This window comes from Strix uralensis, chromosome 13, assembly GCF_047716275.1.
Source record: "Strix uralensis isolate ZFMK-TIS-50842 chromosome 13, bStrUra1, whole genome shotgun sequence".
Classification (NCBI taxonomy): Eukaryota; Metazoa; Chordata; class Aves; order Strigiformes; family Strigidae; genus Strix; species Strix uralensis.
Genome location: NC_133984.1, coordinates 5,379,536 through 5,399,220, shown reverse-complemented (window position 1 = coordinate 5,399,220; position 19,685 = coordinate 5,379,536). Strand labels below are relative to the sequence as shown.

Sequence of the window (19,685 nt, the reverse complement as noted above, 5' to 3'; positions counted from 1 at the left end):
TCACTAGGAGAAAAGACTAAACTTTTCTGTTATCCCACTGAAAAATGAAGGTGAAATGCACTTAATGTTTAGGAAAATTTACGCTGCTACTACCCTGAGGCAAGCTGCTATTGGAGAGAGAGTTGCATATGATTCTAGCTTCCATAAAAATCACCCAGTTATTAATGCTGGAACTTCATCTACCAACTTCAGTATAAACTCAGTCAATGAGTTCCCATTGGGAAAAAAAAGCCTTTGTTTTCTCTCAAGTAGTTTTAACTTGTCATAATCAAAATCCTTCATTTTTTTCCTCAGACAAAACATGAATTTATTTTTTCTCTTCTTCTCATTTGTGCTCCGTTTTTGTCTTGAGACAAGTGGGCACTTTGCAGATATCTTTCCCCATGGTTTTCCAGTGAAACATATATATTAAAGGAACAATTCTGAAGAAGTTTTTCTTCCAAGTGTTCCACAGAGGAAAAGCATTTTCTTGACCAGCTTTACTTTAGTAGTACTGCACATTTAAGTAACTGCTCACTAAATTCTGAGTCACAAACTTTCATCTATCCTTCACTTAGAAATCTTTCCTCCAGATGCAAATATCAGTTTTTCTCTGAAATGTATATACACAGCAGCATATCAGAACTAAGAGCAAAAATACCAGCCAGAAAATTAAGAGAAAATAACAAGAATGATAGCAATCAATTTTGAAATGGCTTTTAGGAAGGGCTTATACCAACAGCTATTTAGCTGATATTTAGAAAAAAATGTTCTTTGAGTGTAATTTACTCTGTATCTGTCAATGCAAAGTACCAGAGTTATCTCTATTAGCTTTTACATACCAGAAACATCAGCACTGCCTACTGATGATTACAGTATACTAGATTAAACTCACTGGTCTCACTATTATTAAACAAAACAATAAATCCTGCAGCTAAAGATTTACATAACGGGTGAGTTTTCAGACCTCTTAGTTTCAGGAACAGTGCAATATTCTTTTGATTCACATCCTAAGCACAGTGTTTTCATAGTGAGTGGGAAGCTGTAACGACTTTCCACCACATTGCAAATCAGAAACTCAGATATACCATAACTGTAAGCAGGTCTAAGCAGTCACTAATAGAATCATAGAATTGAGACAGCAGGGCCCCAAAATGCAAGGGATTTTAAATGAGGTCTACTTCCCATTCAGATTTCTATAGGGAATATAATGTCTATCTCCAATCAGCTTCCAACAAACAAGTTCAGCAGAGGTCACTGTGTCATCTGAAATTTCTATTCATGGATATGTTCACACATGATGGAATCTTGGCAACTAAAATCAACTATTGAAGATTTGCATTAGTAAATATGAAAAAAATCAAACTGCATGCCTGTTCACTCACTCAGCAACTTCCCAAAGATGGTATAGTGTACTAGCAGTGGAGCTAAATCAACATACAGACCAGAGTCTGCTGTGAAGCAGGGAGAACCACCAAAAGGCACGTAATCAGAGATTCAGAGCACGACTGCACCTTCCGGCTCTATCAGTGGAAGAGGCCCTGCTTTCATGAACACTCACACTTCTTCAATAACACAAAGAGAGAAAAAAACGTGTTCTTACATTGAAGTTTAAAAAGACAATACAAAAGTTCACAGGATCCTTCCTGAGCGGCCTGGTGTCTATTTTTGAAGATATCTACTGTTCCTATAGTATGCATTATACTCTTTTCAAATGAAAAGAATGTCTGGAAGAACATTAATTAAAAGAAAGGAACAAGAAGGAGGAGGATGCATGGGAAGTTCTAATGAACCTTTGTGGCAGTAGGTTCTTTGAACCAAGCTGCCACAGATAACATTAGATAATTATGCATGTTTTGAATAGACAGGTTGATACCTAGACAGGCACTTGGATTATCTCAATGTTTTTTGAAGTACTTCAGCTAAGATTTCACATTTTAAAATTGTGTTACATACTACATGAAAACTGGACTGGAAAAGCCTCTCCTTTCTTTTCATTGTTTCAATGCAAATGCAAAAAGAATTAGAAAATTTGTGTCAGCATGGAATACTTGACAGTCTGCTCTCACTAAGGTAAATGTCAGAAGTAATTGAGCTTTTACAACGCTTGCAGACAGATAAACTTTAAAGGTGCTGTATGTTTTTCTACCAAAGAAATGTATTTTTCTACAAGGCCCGTGACTATCAATGAAAGTCCAACTACACTGAAGTCAGTTTGATTTTACAAGCCTCCAAATATCCTAGTTTGAAAAACCTTACTAAGAAGCCTCTTCACAATTTTACACCTGGCAAAATTTCTTTAAAAGAATTATCTCTACTACATCCCAAAAGAAAACATGCTATTTCGAAGGTCTACTGTCACTTGCATTTATTAATTCCTACTGTGTAACTTCAAAATAATATTATCATCTCTCTCTCTTGCCCTTTCTCACATGCAAGTACAACAGAAGCTTGATCTCTCCCTTAGGGGACATTACATTAGGACCATACTTTCCTTCTTTAACTTCCAGTAGTTCATGATTCAATGTGTCCTCAGCTGCTTCAGGAGTCTCTGATTCCTTCTCCATAAAAATTTTAGCTGTTGCACTGCTGTGTTTATTTACCCACATGACCACTAAAGAGGTATTTTGGTTTTTTAGTAGAAAAACCTTTCCATCTTCTCCTGCGTGCTGAGTACAACTGTTAGAATGACTTTCTGTCATTTTATAGATCACTTAGACAAATTTAGCAGTAAAGCAAAGACATAATTTCCTTTCTTTAAAGACCTGAATCAATACCATTAAGACAGACAAAATTTAGAGCTTCAAAAGAAAACATATATTTTTAGCTTTAACTCAATATTATTTCTAATATCTGACTAGAAATTCTTGCATGGACAAAAGTAAGAAAGGTTGAGATGTGCAGACTATTAATATCAGCACCCATTAGAAACCAAAGAGATACCTTCACAGTGAATGTAATCTTCTTTTGTCTCCTTCACAGAGCTTTTGGATTGTAAAAGGGATGCATTATTGTAATTGTTAGTGATAAAGTAAAAATTTTTTTCTCATATTAGACAACTTATTTTCATTTTTCAGACTAGCAGTGCTCCCTTTTTAACAGAACTTATTATCCTTCACTTTTCCAGACTGTCCTACAGCTCCCTGAAAACGACACATGCATCATTAACCACAAACATCCTGTTAGTCTCCAAGGCTGGAGGATGGCGGGACAGTGTGACATCTGAAGCACTGTGGCAGAAGCTTATTTTTGTTTGTTTTGTTTCTTTACTGGCTAACAGTGACAACTCTAAGTTAGGCTGTCCTGAGTCACTGTCTATAGCCCCACAAGAAAGAAAACTATACAGACTACAACATACAAAACCAGGTTAGGGGTAAGACTGACTTTTAAAAGTTCCGTTGAGGTTTAAGAAATACTTTGCTTGGTTTTACTTAGCATGAAATACAATTCTGCCTTTGTAATCACAGTCCAACACACAGGATTTAACTCTAATGGCCTTTCTTGCCCAATTTATGTAAATAAATGCATTAATGAGATTACTTTTATTTAAATAAGTAATAAAAATGTGAATTCATGTGTTTAAAGGTAAACGGTGTTTTCAAATTAGTGTGAAGGGCCATTGATAGTGAGTAGTTATACCTTCTCCCAACAATGTGATCACTTTCATACAGAAAAATATACCTAAAAGGACAGCTGTAGATTTAACAAAAATCAATACCAATAGTAACCTTAATCTCTTTTTGATATGTTCAGCACGTCATACTAATACAATTTTGGGTACCACTCTGTGAAGATAAGCTAATATCAGGTAATGAGTATTAAAAAAACCCCACAGTTCTACTCTGCTCTTCCAGATAGAAAGCCCCTGTCATTGACCTTTAAGGTACAGATAAAAGAAAATGCTCTTTTCTCCAACCAACTGCTACAGAAGAGAACTGCTTTCCATTTTACTTGAAAAGCCCCTTCTGATGGAAGAACTGTTAGTAAAAACCTAGAGTCATGAGCTTGCTTTCTTTGTTAGCAGCATTACTGCATGACTAAGTGTATTTGAGCAGACAATGGATGAACCCTTTTGGCTCAGAGGAACTATACCAGAACTCAATTGAAGTATTATTTAGATCAGGCCTACAGAAATGTTGGAAACAGCATCACCCTCCTCAGAGTTATGAGAGTTCAAACAGATGAACAAATTAGCGAGCAGCTTTTCTATGTGTAATTTAAATTAACACATTCAAATACCTTTAATGGAAAATACTCAAATCCCAAAAAGCTATATATGTTTCAGTGCTTTCATGTCTTAGAAATAAGAAATTCCTTTTTTTTTCCCCTTCAATTTTTCTGTTAATGCACCTCAGAAAAAGATGAAAGTTTTATAAGACATAGAGATATACATAACCACACACATTTGTGTTGGTAAGGGGAATAAAGTAGAATAAAATTAAAAAAACATCCTACAGTTTTCCAAAATATGATGACTACTTGAATGAGCAGCTTTTTTTAGGCACATATGGTTATCACTATAGTGGTAACAGAACAAAGCCCACAGAAAAAAATTCAAAACTTCAGCTGGAGCAAAAAGTCTAACAGACTTAGTCATGCTGAGGATTTGTTCCCGAGCAGTAGTATTAAAATACATTATCAATAATATAATAAACTCTCCCAAAATAGTTGTTTATTAATTCCTTGACCAATTAAAGCATAACTAGAAAACTATTTCCACTGAAAACTTTGTGATATTTTTGAAGAAAGAGAACAGACAAACAGCAAAGCTTTATTATTGAAATTGTCCAGAATATGGATAGACATTAGATTCAATTTCCAGTGACTTAAAGCCTTTCTGCAGTGTCTTGAAGAATAAAAGGTACTTTGGTTCTCAATTTATTTTTAATTTTAAGCTGAGGATTCTTTAGACATTTCCTTTGCTGTACTGAATTTCTGAAAAGCTTAATATCTGGTTTATCAGGCAGAGCAGCAAGTAAGTGACAGCAATTATACTGATGATTCTAATTTTCCCCTAACTTTGCCTGTCGACTATGTTATTCCACCAGATTTAAGTTGTCCAGTACGCTTCTAGTCTGAAAATGGCACTGAAACTCTCAGAGGAAAATCCTTGCCTGCTTTTGAGAGACCTTGAAGTAAAGCTATGCCCAAGTGAAGGCTGCAACTCCAGACTCCATTAATATTAAGAACCACTTATCAGACCCTGTAAAGCTTTATTGCTTTCCACCTGGCCTGGATTACTTCAATTCTTGAGCATACAATACTACAGAGGACAGTACCATAACCCCTCTGCCTGCCGAGCTGCGCTGGGTATTGCGGCAGTGCGGGAAGTGCCACACTGCCATCTGCAGTCAGGAACACCCACCCGTGTCACAACTCACTGCTCAATCTCCTTACAGCCAACAGTCATTTTCTTTTCATTTTCTCCCTTAAAGCTGATGAATCTCCAATTGTTTACTTTTCAACGCCTCGATCAAACACGACCTTTCAAACTTTTAATTCTTGCAGAAAAAGTTATTTTGCAGTGCTTAGAGCTAGAGTTATAGGAATGGCAAAGTAAGAAGGGAAGGAGAAAGACGGCACCTTAGAATTTCCATTACCTGTCTGGTGTGTATGGGGCCTGGGGTCTTGAAGCCTCCTTGACAGCTGCATTCAGAAACACTGTAAGGGTCCGAGCTGCTTGATGAGCACTTGGAAAGCGAGTCACAGCCCACCACAAAGGTGTTATCTAGAGGCAGTTCCTGAATGACATGGTGCTTCTTGGGGGGTACAGGAGTCTCAGGTTTAATTTGAAAGGTAGGCTGTGGAGAAGCAGACTTGTAGTGCTTTGCTAAATCTGGGCTATCAGGCTTAAATGTGGTTGGTGTGGTGGCCCAGTTATATTTTCCCATAGTCTGTTCTTCTAGCTCTACAGGAATGTCTAAAGTGCCATTTATGTGCTCATGGCCAGGATCATCAGGCTTAGATTCTTCAATAGTCACAAAGTTGAGGAGGAGACTTTTTGGAGAGCGCTTCTTCTTCTTCTTCTTCTTCTTGATCTGCCTATTCTCTTGGTTTGGGGAAACCCATTCACCACTCTGCTTGTTTTTTTGGACAACCTTGTGCCTAGGCGTCTGGCGGCACCGTACTAAAGCAGTAACAAAAATTACCAGAATCACTGTCATAGTGCCTGCAATAATGGCAATGATGATCTTGACATAATCATTGGTTTGTGGGGTTATCTCACCATCCCCAACATTCTGGCCAACTGGAGTTTCCATATTCCTGCGCACTAGCTCTTGTACGTAGGAACTATTGGTGACTGTCTCGTTCACAAACAAATGCACAAGAGCTATAGTATAAAGAGACTCCGGCTGTCCGAGGTCATTGACTTTTATCACCAGTCTGTGCAAGCCATGATCTGATGCAATTACCTTCTCTTTCAAAGTAATATTGCCTGTTAATTGATCAATTGTAAACAAGCCCCTTGAGTTCCCACCTATGATGCTATAGCGGAGCTCTGCATTCATTCCTGTGTCATTATCAACTGCAAAGACTTTAGTAACTACAGACCCTGGACTGATTGATGTTGGAACCAACTCATAGGAATAATTAGATGAAGGAATAACAAAAACAGGCCTGTTGTCATTGACATCAACAACATTGATGGTCACTTTGGCAGTTGAGGAACGCTGTAGTCTTCCTCCATCCACAGCTTTCACCTGGAAAGTATATGACCCCTGCTGTTCCCTGTCAAAGGTAATATTAGGTCTTATCACACCAGTAAGTGGATCTATAATGAAATTATCTCTACCATTTAATATAGAGAGAGTGACTGCAGCGTTCTCTCCCGAGTCGGCATCTGTAACTGTGATAAGCCCCACTGTGCCATACATGGGTAAGTTTTCTGGCACATAGAAGTTATACTCGTTATGTGTGAAAGCAGGGCTGTTATCATTCTGGTCCAGGACTGACACTGTCACAGTAGCATTGGCCTGCAAGGGTGGCATCCCATTATCCTTAGCCAGCACAGTGAAGGAGTACCTGTCCTGCTTTTCTCTGTCCAGCTTTCTCACTGCTGTCAGAATGCCTGTACGGCGGTCAAGGTTGAAAATAGGGGGTGCGTCAGACCCCAGGATATAGCTGATCTCAGCATTGCGCCCACTGTCAGCATCCGTAGCACTTATCTTGGTTAGTTGTGTACCAGGAGCATTGTTTTCAGGGATGGAAAGACCTATGACAGGCTGTGTAAAAACAGGGGCATTGTCATTTTCATCTTTAATTTTGATCAGGAGCATTGCAGACTGGTTTAAGGGAGGTTTCCCTGAATCTGAAGCCACTATTTTAATGGCATATTCCCGTGTGGCTTCATAATCTAGAAAGGTGGCTGTCTCCAGAAGAAACTGATTATCAAACACTGGCTTTAGCCTGAAAGGGACATCATGATCTGTAAAACAAGTAACTTTGCCGTTCAGATCAGCATCCTTGTCCATTACTGTTATCAATGCAATTTTTGTATTAAGGGGAGCCTTCTCAGACAAAAGCACTGTCCCGTTCACTGGATTGATGATGTATCTCGTGTCTATTGATGGGACATTGTCATTAATATCTGTGACATTAACAGTCACTGTTGCTCTTGATGGAGTTGAACTGCCATCACTTGCCAAAACAGTTAATTTGTGCACAGGAGATTCCTCCCTGTCTAATGGTTCTCTGATAGTGATGAGGCCAGTGGTGTTATCAATGGCAAACAGCCTTTTGGCCAAACTGGAGATCTGATTGCTGAAATAGAAGTGGATTTGTGCATTTGAGCCCAGGTCTGCATCAGTGGCATGGAGCTGAGAAACAGAGGTGCCCACTGGAGCATTTTCTGGAACACTAACTTCAATGTCATTCTCTTTGAAGACTGGGCGATTATCATTCACATCAGTCACTGTGACTTGCAGGATGGCAGTGCTAGATCTCGGAGGGCTTCCACCATCTTCAACTTTAATTTTCATCACATAGGTATCCTTCTGCTCCCTATCCAGGATCTGTTGGACAATCAGTTGAGGCCACTTATCTCCCTCAGGTGTCTCAATTATATCAAGACCAAATACATTTTGACCCTACAAGACACAGAAAGAACATGCTTTAGTGTGACAGTATATTTAAATAGAAAAACATCTCATTAATGTTCTGAAATTGTCATGGAATATATATTTTTATATATACTGTATACATGAATATACATTGATATATTTACCTTTATTTTGCAATATCTAATTTTGCTTTAAGCTCCAGAGCCGTAAGAAAGCTTCAGAGCAAACATGGGAAGAAACGGATACTTTAGAAAAATGGGGGGGACAGAGGTGTTTGGAGGGCGTGGTGGTATGTTTTAGTTTTTTAACCAGTTTGTCTATTTCTACAGAGAAGTTATTAAATTTCTGGACAGATGTAATTTGACTTCTCTATTGTATGAGTGACTGTGGAGAAGAGGAATGAAACCAAAGTTCAGCCACATCCAAAGGCAAGACAGTATGAATACACTGGAGGACCTAAATCAATATTCATTTCAAGGAAAACAAGAAAGATAAAGGGACTGTTTCTCTGTTCATGGAGCAACTCTGGACATGATCTGAAACCATTAGTATAAAAACCTAACACCATCATGAAAAGAGGTGCTAGATACAGACAAAACTAGTTTACTAGAAATATATTTAAAACCTCATTGAAACTGTTCCTTTCTTCATTAGATATTTTACATTTGTAGTGAAATTACAATCCCAGTGAGAAAAAAATATCTATTTTCATTTTAAAAAAAACACACATAAATACAAGATGAATTTGAAAATAATAATTTTTTTTTTTTTATGGAGTTTGTTGAACACCTACCACCCCTGAAATTGCAAAGAAATGCTACATATATTGCACAAACATAGCTTCTTTTAAAACACTACTGTTGACAAAGTAGTCTGCTAAAATAAAGATTGGAATCTAGACTAGATTCCCTCTTCTGCTGTCTCTTCGGACAAGTAGGGATTAAGAATGTCACAATTATCATCTTTTCTCTTCTCACATCTCTCACCTTTCAGAGGAAGAAAGGATATAAAGGCAGTTTTCCAGCCATATCTTCCTTAAGGACAGAGCTAGAATGCAGATCACTAAAGCTGAATGTATAGGATGACCAGAAAAAGAAGGTACCAATAAAGATGCTGACTAGTTGGGATTTTCTTTTTATGTGTCATATTTGTGAGAATGAACAACTGCATCCAGCCTGGCTCTTTCTCTGTTTATTGAGCTTGTCTTTCACCTTTACTCATGTAATTGTATGTGTGTTCTAAACTGGTTTGAGATACTTCAGACCAAAGGGAAAGAAAATGTTCCCAGTGTGCAAGGTTCCTTATTTCTCATTACTTGTAAAAGATTTGTATTCACTGTATCTTGCTACCCACCGTTAGGTGAATGCATTTATATTTCTACTTCTGTGTAAGTCTGTACTCTCATTGATTTGTTTTCTCAAAGCCAGAATTTGACCCTACAAAAGTAATCATTTATTTCATGGAAAAGAACTGTTCATCCACATTTCAAAAACTGCTGTGCCACTTGCACAGTATTTGTGACAACATTAAGTTGCAACTAGGGACAGTCTAAAGTGAACTGGAACACATTTTTAAACAATAAAACAAATACAGCTTTGGCTTCTTTAGCAGAAGGCATATGAGAAATATAAGCCTTGAAAATTGTTTCTAAATCAAGATATGTATATTTTGAACGAATTAAATTAAATTTTAGAATGGTAATTCTATGCCGATCTCTTCATGAAGGCAGAGTGTGAGTTTCCTCTTCATCTTCAATCTGGCTAGCAGTTATTTGTAATAAATTTCATAATTACTGAGAAATGATGAATAATATATTCTATGCTTTAACATAGATTTCCAGGGGGAAAAAAAAAGTAACAGAAGCTAGAGGAAAAAAAAAACCTGTCAGCTCTCTTTTACTTCTTTATTTGTACACAAGTTGACAGATGGGCACTGATTATTCTGTCATTATATCCCACAACTACAACAAACACTTCATATAGACTTTGAATACATGCAGCTATACATATGCATACCCATTTCTGCTTGTCTTTAACTATCAAGTATGAGAAAGATATTTTTCATTATAGCATACAAGTCTGATATAAAATACAGAGCTTTAGTTCCCCATCACTAGCAGTAAGCTACCAGAGAAACAGAAAAGAATGCAAAGATCTTTTCCAAGTTAATTATTAACACTTGAGTAATTCTCTATGGAAAAATATTATCCAAGAGTATTTCTTGCTATTCATTACGGGTTTATACATCTCTTTAAACCACCAAAAAAAAAAAGTTACAGAAAAAGATACTTTCTCCTAATTCAAGCAAGCCTATTTCACTTTAAGGGATAAGGTTAGGTATGATATTATGGCTCATTTTAACAAATGCATTTTATAAGAATGGACAGTTCTCCCATTCTGATCACTCCAAAAAATGATGAAACATTCAAGAAACATATTTTCTGGATTATAAATACCTAATTCTTTGCCTTATGAGCAGAGAAATTGAGAGCTAAAAGTCCTGAGAGAAACATGAAGAAAAACCTTCAGGATTAATTCTTGATGTTGAAGTAAATGGCTCCATCATGTTTAAAACCTCACTGAAGTGAAAATTTGCATTAGGGTCAGATTGTTATTTGGACTGAACTGTACCTCAGTCACCACATTATGCCAGTGATCTGACGATTCTGTTCACACTAGGAAGGGTATGAGTCCATAGGAAAAACATAATAGATAATTAACATTTATATAGTACCTTTTGCTGTTAAAATAATTAGTAAAAATTATCTGCTACATTATTATCTCCATCACTACAGAAGGATGGGAGTGAGAAATAAAAAAGATTGACTTTTTAAATCTAAAGAGACAGTTTAAGCAATGTAAACTATCTGAGGCAAAACAGGTTTATGCCCATCTCAGAGCCAGAATTAGCTTTAAGAGGTTCTGCCCCTGATCACAAGCTTCTTGATCAGGGCAATAAGCAACTCTAACTTACTCAATTTTCACAACATCCTTTTCAGTGGAGTCATGCACACAGTAGTCTCTGAAAGAATGAAACTGGTATTTTCGTTGAACACTCCCTACTGTATATTTACCTGATCATTTGTAATGGATCCAAATGTCCTTTTCGGAGCTGTTTTGGGCTGTCATGTAAATAAAAAATTAGAGAGTTTTTTTAAAATGGTAACATTTAGGTAGATTAATAAATACATAATCAATGACACATGGACACTTAATGTGATAAGCTAGAAGAGCTTCTAGTGTTATGGACAGGACTGCATGTGAGAAAGTGCACCTGAAGTGTACACATAACTTGCCTCTAGACATACATATTGCAGTATTACAGCATTTCATCACAGTAGTTTGTTAAATCCTTGGGGTATTGACTACCTGGACATTGTTGAGAGGAATGGGAGAAAAGACCAGCTTGTAGTTAATGCTCATGACAGTGGCACGATCTGTTGTGTTCAAAACATCTTATGAGCTTACACCTGCAGACCAGTAAGTTGATAAAACGTAGTAACTTCTCCAAGAAATAGGGAAGGGAAAGAATATTGTGCTAAATAACCTTATAAAAATGACTGCTTGCGACACAAAGTACTCTGAAATTAAGACAGTCTATTAGTGATTATTTCTTAAAGCATTACAAATTACATAACTGCATATAATAACTATATGTTAACTGAGAGTAGATCAACACTGTCCTCAATCTCCATTCAAGAAGAGTATTCTGAACCTTTAGAGAAAGACACAGGAGCAAGGACAGTTCATTGTTTTGTGTCTACAACTTCGCCCTATACTTATTATCAATACTTGTCTTCATGCACTGTAAATGACAAACACATGATAGGATCTATGCCTTTAGTTCAACTGAATCTTAAACAAAAGTCAAGGGCTAAACATGTATATAATAATCTTTTACTAATGTTCTACAGCAACTCCTTTCAACGAATATTGCAACAATCTAGAAGTGCATACTTATTACATGTAAACAATCCTCTTAAAATCAGCTAGTTTTATTATTTCTAAAAATCTTACTCTGCCTGAAATCTAAAATAAGCAGATTTAGAGTGACTAAATTCTAGCAGGCCAAATACAGCAATATTGGAAAATAAAATTAACAAAATATTAAGATAAATAAAAGAAAAAAGGAAGAAAAAAAAAGATAAAAATATTAGCTTCCCATTAGAATGTAATTCAGTAATTCACTAAAGTAGTTACTTAATAATAAAATCTTTGGCTGAAATGCAATCTTCACAGAATCACAGAATCAACTAGGTTGGAAAGGACCTTGAAGATCATCTAGTCCAACCATTAACCTAGCATTGCCACTTCCCATCTACTCCATATCTCTCAGCGCTATGTCGACCCTACTCTTAAACACCTCCAGGGATGGGGACTCCACCACCTCCCTGGGCAATCCATTCCACTGCCTAATAACCCGCTCTGTAAAGAAATACTTCCTGACATCCAGTCTAAACCTTCCCTGGCGCAACTTGAGGCCACTCCCTCTTGTCTTATCACTTGTTACTTGGTTAAAGAGACTCATCCCCAGCTCTCTGCAACCTCCTTGCAGGTAGTTAGTTGTAGAGGGCGATGAGGTCTCCCCTCAACCTCCTCTTCTCCAGACTAAACAACCCCAGTTCCCTCAGCCGCTCCTCGTACGACATGTGCTCCAGACCCTTCACCAGCTTCGTTGCCCTTCTCTGGACACGCTCGAGTAATTCAATGTCCTTTTTGTAGTGAGGGGCCCAAAACTGAACACAGTAATCGAGGTGTGGCCTCACCAGTGCCGAGTACAGGGGTAAGATCCCTTCCCTGTCCCTGCTGACCACGCTATTTCTGATACAGGCACGCTATTTCTGATACAGAATCTTGATTCCAGAGAACCCTAAAATCTTTTCAGAAAGTCTGGAAAATAATGCGTTTGCTAACCACTAGTTATTTCAGAGGTAGCAACACAGAAAGTCTTCGCAGATCTCCTGCAAAATGATAAGATGGGTCCTAGCCACCGTTACCTCAGTTGTTTTTGTCAAGACACATGGAACTGCTCTATAACTGTAGTGTTATGTTAGTAAAGAAAAGAGTATAGTAGCACAATTTCAATTCCTAAGGCAGAAAACTGGACAAAAATTATAGAGTGGATAATATTTTTAATAAAAGCTGAAAAATCAAGCTTGTGTTATTCTTTCAAAGGTGATACTTTGGATGTGAAAATGTGAATTCCCAAAGCCAAGCTAAAGCCTCAAACACAAAATATTCTACATGATAGGCAATAATGGATGTAAGTTCCTATAATAGGTCGTATTAGTACACTCAGATCTATAATATCATAAGCATTGTAGCTCTAATAAAGGTCCCTTGTCCGCTATTATTTACACAGTGTGCAAGTCACATGTTCATGCACTCTAGAAAATTAAAATTTGTTGGACAGCTGTCCTGTTTAAAGATTGCAGTCACTACCCTCATCACATCACACAGCTTACAACCCAAAGTTGTTTGAAATGTGTTATTAATACTGACAGTTACCTTATGAGCTGAGTGACAGTACCTCAAAGGAGAAAAAATTCCAAAGGTAAGAAACTTTTATAATGCAAAACTCAGCAGACGCAAAGTTGCTTATATATTTGAAATACTAGCTCTTTGTCAAAGGAACTACAGACTTTTAATTTGTAGGCCAAGATTCCTATGAGTTTTGTTCATTTTATGGTTTTCTGACAGCATCGCATGCAGTTTCACATGGTTTCCCTTGAAGCAAGCTAAAGCTTAGCTCTGAGGAAACTGAACTTAAAGGTTCAAACTCACCATAGAAGTAGGATCTGGAAGCTTCCAATCATGCATGAATGTAAGTGAATTTTGCGCATTCAGAACCCTAACTAGCTCCATCCCTACATAAAAGTTAAGGACATCATTTATCAGCAATGTACATATCATAACTTGTTATTTTTCCACATCCAATCATAAAAGAGCTTCTATAAATGTAAAGCATTGCCAAAGATTTCCTCTCCATATATACATCCACACACCAAACCTTACTCTTATGAAGCAGGCAGAAAGCAAGATGCTGTAGGTGGGAGCAACAGAACATAAGGATAATAATTAACAACTTAATGCTGGAAAGAACAGTAAAAAGTATAATATGGAATGAAGAAGCGGACATTCAGTGCATTTAATACTAATTTTCTGAAGAAGAAGAAAAAAAAAGGCTAGGATGTATACCTAAACACCAAATTACTTCCTTGGAAATCTGAATTTAACATTACTACAAAAAGACTGAAACAGTTCTAACAATTACATCATTTGAGCCTCCTTAATCCTTTCAGATGGTTTGTTCCTTTCTGTAAAGAGTTCCTTTCAATCTTGTCATATTCTAAACACTGTCAACTTTATTTTCTAAGATAGGTAATTTTTTCTAAGACAGAATATTTTCGCATCCTCCTCAATTCTTGGCATCCAATTCTCAGAATATATTTATAAGATCACGTTCACCTCCATTAAGGAGAAACAATTAGACAATGAATATGTTTTTAATTAATTTACTTTTTTGCTGCCTTAATTTTTCCAGTCTAGACTTAAAGCAGGCCTGAAACTCCATACCTGAAATGTGTTAATATTTTTAATCTACAGCCTTTACAAGGGAGAGAACATGGAAAGTAGCAATACACACTCAACATTTCCGAGACCGCACCAGGTTTCAGGGGTAACTCTCTTACCGTATTGAAATGGAAATAGAGAGACATTTTATCAGTTGTCCAAGGTTTGCAGCTTGTGTGAAAAAGCCAGACACTTTTTAACTACCAATTGTGTTTTAAACTAAAGTTTAGAACTTAACTTTAGAAACTACACTTCAGAATTTTAAAATTTAACAAAAAAATTCTTTCATTTAGAGACACTCTTCCCAAAAGAAGAAAGGTCAATTGCTGCAGGTAAGGGAAGTAACCTCCCCTCTCAATCTCCTCCATTATAATTGTTCAGAAATATTCACAGACATCCTATTGAAGAGGAAACTACATTTTCAACACACCTGAAGGTGTTCAGATTAAGGTATTAAATATGGAACAGAACTGAGTATCTCTAAAAAAGATAAATAAATGAGTACATGTTTTAGTGATGTAAATCTCTAATCCATCACTGTGCTTTTGGGGGCAACAGCTGACAGTTCTGTATTGCTGTTCAGAACAGCTCCTAAATCAAAACCTCATTTTGCTTCAACAGCCAAACAAGGTATCTTAGGCTCTTACTTGCACATTTCAGAGCTCACATAAATGCTGACTGGGTGTTGGAGCAGTGTGAACCTGTAGTGCCCTCCTATTCACTACCTGCTCTATAACAGATCAGTACTTAATGGCAGCAGATAAAACTGACAGCCACTTGTATACAAGAAAATAGAAGCAACAGACATTTCTGAAAATTCCTTTACTCTAAAAGCAGAGACTATCCAGTATTCTCAACCTCCAGTAATTTCAGTGAGAACTGGGGGTGATGGACACATATGGACTTGGCTCTTGACAAATGGAAAAACAAAAAGTAAATAGCAGAAAATCTTTGCCCTTTGTTAAGAAAGGAGTACAAATATTTGCAAACCAATGTTCATTAAGTTAATACATTGTTATTGTCTCATTTCCTCTTATACACACACACAAAAAATTTCAACTAAGGTATACAATTTCTTTAAATACATAGCATCTTCATTAAGACAAATCCATATCCTAACCTCTGATGCTGTAGTTCTTCCAATAAGTTATTTAGCAAGATTATCTTATTTGATCTGTGGCCCTTTTAAACTAAAGTTCAGCTGTGAGCAAAACCACTGTATCTTCCCTTTACGTTTACACTTTCAGGAAAAAGCGCTGACAAAACTTTCATCCGACTGGCATGAGTCTCTCTCACACACACACATCCCTTCTCTTCAGGGATCCTAGCATCCAGAAACACAAAGGAAATAAATGAATAAGATAACATGTTCTCTGGATTTACATCACAAGGACATTCTTTCACATACAGAGATCATACTTTAAAGTGCATGTATCACTGCTTTATGAATTTTGACATTAAAAAATACACAGTCTTAACAGAGAAAATTCACAATCCATGTGGGCAAAAATATAACAGAATGGAAGAAAACCTAATAAAATAGAATTCACTTCTTTCATTTTAAGCAGTCTTCCCCCAGCTTTCACAAGTAGGCTTTATGAATTGTAGGCCAGTTGCAAATACTGCCTCAGTGAACATGACAGTAAGCCTTTCTCAAGACCTCCACTCTTTACAGGGTTTTGTAAAACTCAAAAGAGGAGAAAGTTTGTGTGGGACATTTAACTACCACAGGATCATTTTTGCTCTTGAAATGAAGCTATGCTTTTCCAAATAATGAAAACTCATCCTTCTTGCATTATTCTGAGAAAATAACAGTGGAACTACTATATTAAACTGTAAAAGTATGTGATGTATGTAAGTCAAGATGCCACTTCACTACACATTGGAAGATAATAAATAATACTGCAATTTCAGAGTAATAAATCAGAGACAGTTGCTGAGATGATGTACAGAGTGACAGTAAGTACTAAAAATAGTTCCAGAGAGACTGAATTCTAAAACTCATTAAATAGAAGTCTTTCCGCCACGTTGATCAGGGAATGCAGGGGATGAACCAAAAATGTATTTTCTGATGCTGGATTTATCAGGAAGACAAGTGTCCTCTTCCTCCTCCAGTGTTACTGACTTCTATTTATCTGCATCAGTAGAACAAAAGCAAGATAAAAAGGAGGAAACATTTCCTTACAGTAAAGGCAGTAACTCAACTCTGAAAGTCAAATCTGAAAAGAAATCTCATGCTCCCTGTGTGTATTGAAAGTTCTAGTATACAAACTGTCATGACTTTCTAGTTAACAAGTTATGTTCCTAAAAACAGCTTCCTTGTGAGTTGTTTGGGATCAAAAATCTTACAAGCATATTTGATACATACTTTTGTAAGTAGCTACACTCAAGAATATATTCCTTTCTAAAAACAAAATTAAAAATCCAATTTTACTCTAATTGAATACACTTGTGCTATTTCTCAGACTTAAAATCAGTGATGAAATGGACGCAAATTATTTGCAAGAGAGAAAATAAAATGAAGAATATTGAAATGGCATATTTTCAGGGGAAACACCAAACACTCATCGTTCCATTCCAGTTTTTCTGCTCAGTTTTTGTTCACTGTTTATATTCTCTAGTAGCAGTTCAGTCTTGAAAATACACCATAAATTTTGCTAATGGGCCAACAGGAAAAAATGAGAAAAAAACACATAGAACCATAGAACACAATAAGCCCCCATTCAAGCATGAAGAACACCAGCTTCAGAAGGTAAATGTAATAGCCACATCCTGTTGCCAAGATCTAGATTAGTCCCACCAGGTAACACGTATCCTCCAATAAACTGTGAACTATCTATCCTCTGAGGCTGAGACAAGATCTCCCACAAATCATAAGATTCAATAAAATTCTTAAAGTGGTTATTCTTACTAGTAAAGTGAATGATGGGGTGTAACTCCACAGGAAAGCTAACACTAGAAAAAACCAAAATAGCTGAAGTGTTATTTAGCAATATGACTGACCTCGCACAAACTTTCATTCCAGAAAAAGCAAATTAAGCAAAGATAGTTGAAGCCATTTCTACCCGGTAACAACTCAGAGAAAACTGCCCAGTAACAAACAACTCCAAGTCAGAGAAAAAACCACCTTTCCCAGGTCTGGATCCACTCAAAGTTCTTTCCTGAGGTTAATTCAAACACTGTCCTAAAACAGATGTTTCCAAATAACAGTACGCATACTGTTTGTGGTACAATAAAGCTTCATAATACACACACAGAAACTGGACCTGCAGTCTCTTCCTTAGTGGAAAATATCAACTGCTTTTGGGCAACCAACATGATTTCAACCCCCAAGGCGTCAGTGTGGCAAACAAGAACGGAGAACTTTCCCTAGAGTCTTCATAACTACTCCACTATGATAATAACCTCAGGTTAAAGAACCATCACAATGCCCATAGAATTAATCTTGCTTTGAGACACATGCTAACAAAGACAGCATCTCTCAACCACATACAGGTTAGAATTAGAAAAATGGTTGTAAGAAAGCACCCTCTGGAGATAGTAACATGCTCCAAATAATTCAATGTGAAGTTTAGCCTTCATATTCTAAAAATGGGATGTAAACAGCTGAATTTACCAAAACTACTACAATAAATCAACCTAAAATTCAGCAAAAGCATGTCAACCTATATCCACCAACATGGAAACTGACCATCAGCATGGAAAATGAAACACACCTCAAACAATTTAACTTAAACCCTCCTTAAACAGTTTTTGATTTAGACACAATTAGGCTTAACCTTGATTTTTAGACTTACTTAATTTCTACTTTTTTCTTTTAAAGGGTTTAATTTATTGTTCGGATTCTTGAATATTAGAGTATTAAACTATGAACAAGAATTCAATTTCTTATGTCTATGTAGCAGTGAGTTAAATGAACAGTTGATTTTGATTTCAAAATTTTTGTTAGGTGCATTACTATTTTTAAAACATGCCTAGGACATTCTACCAACTACTACATCTGTCATTAGACATCAAATTCACAGATACTGAAATAAGACAAAACAAGTACTATCCAAGAAGGGAGTCAATTTGTTCACAGAAATCTGCGGGGCTGCTCACTACAGGAAAATAGTTTTCAGTTGTCACATGGATTCATAATTTAGAGCACTATCTCAAAATCCTAAGGTGACACAATAAAACTAGTTGATAAGTTTGTTATGCATTCTACCTCCGGAGTCAGAACTCTACTTCCACCCTCAATTATCTTTACTGTTACCGCTAGAAGAGGCCCACTGTGGATATATGTGGAAAAGCCCACTGTAAAATGTAAAATTAAATGAAATCTGTTTTGAAATTCAGCATTATGGCTTTTAACAAAACAGAAAACCTAGACTAAATTAGTGAAAGTGTGACAGCTGAAATGGCAGAGCTTCCAAGAGGTCTAAGCATTATTAAAGTTTTTCCTTATTATGCTCTTCAGCACAATCTGATTAGTTCCAACAGCTGCCCAGCAGGAAAAGCCAACCAATCATTCCACAGTAATATGCACATTAATGTATGTCTTTCGTTTTCAGTGATTTCAGAGCCAGGTAGCACACGGCACTATAGCACAAGCTTGCATCTTTTGATTTATAGTGATACTGAATATTTCAAATGCAAACTATGTCAGAAATTCCTCATCACTATGTAAGTTACTACCTTAAAACCTTTTCTGATGGATAAACTTGTTCCACCCACTAGTATACAAAGAAAAAACAATATGAAGGAAAAAAAAAACCACACTGTGCTTAACGGTTAAATTAGTCAGATCTTTGTTAGTCAGTAACAAAACGCAGTTTTCTTGGATACCTTGCTCACGAAAGTCAGTAGCCTGTAGCATATGCTATGCTGTGACAAATACGTAGTTGAACTTCAAACCAATATTCAAAATAGTTTCTCAAAGACTTCACTCCTAAGAACTCTAATATCTGAACATTACAACAGCAGTGAGGAGACTAGTGGTTTTAACATTTCTTCTAGCCCCATGAATGTTAGATACGATTTCCACACACACACACACCCCCAACATTACTTATTGTGACAGTTTCCAAGC

General features: G+C 36.7%; 1 protein-coding gene across 3 annotated transcripts in view; it reads right to left on the bottom strand.

Annotated features, from left to right (window-relative positions):
- The window catches only part of PCDH11X (protocadherin 11 X-linked), a 515,112-nt gene that overhangs the window by 427,139 nt on the left and 68,288 nt on the right, over window positions 1-19,685 (bottom strand). For 2 of the 3 annotated variants that reach the window (XM_074882809.1, XM_074882811.1), the window contains exons 3-4: window positions 11,113-11,160; window positions 5,580-8,066 (exon numbers count right to left, since the gene is read on the bottom strand). In XM_074882809.1, coding sequence (XP_074738910.1) covers window positions 5,580-8,066; window positions 11,113-11,160 — 2,535 coding nt within the window. The remainder of the gene's footprint in view (window positions 1-5,579; window positions 8,067-11,112; window positions 11,161-19,685) is intronic. The other variant, XM_074882810.1, reaches the window with a different exon arrangement.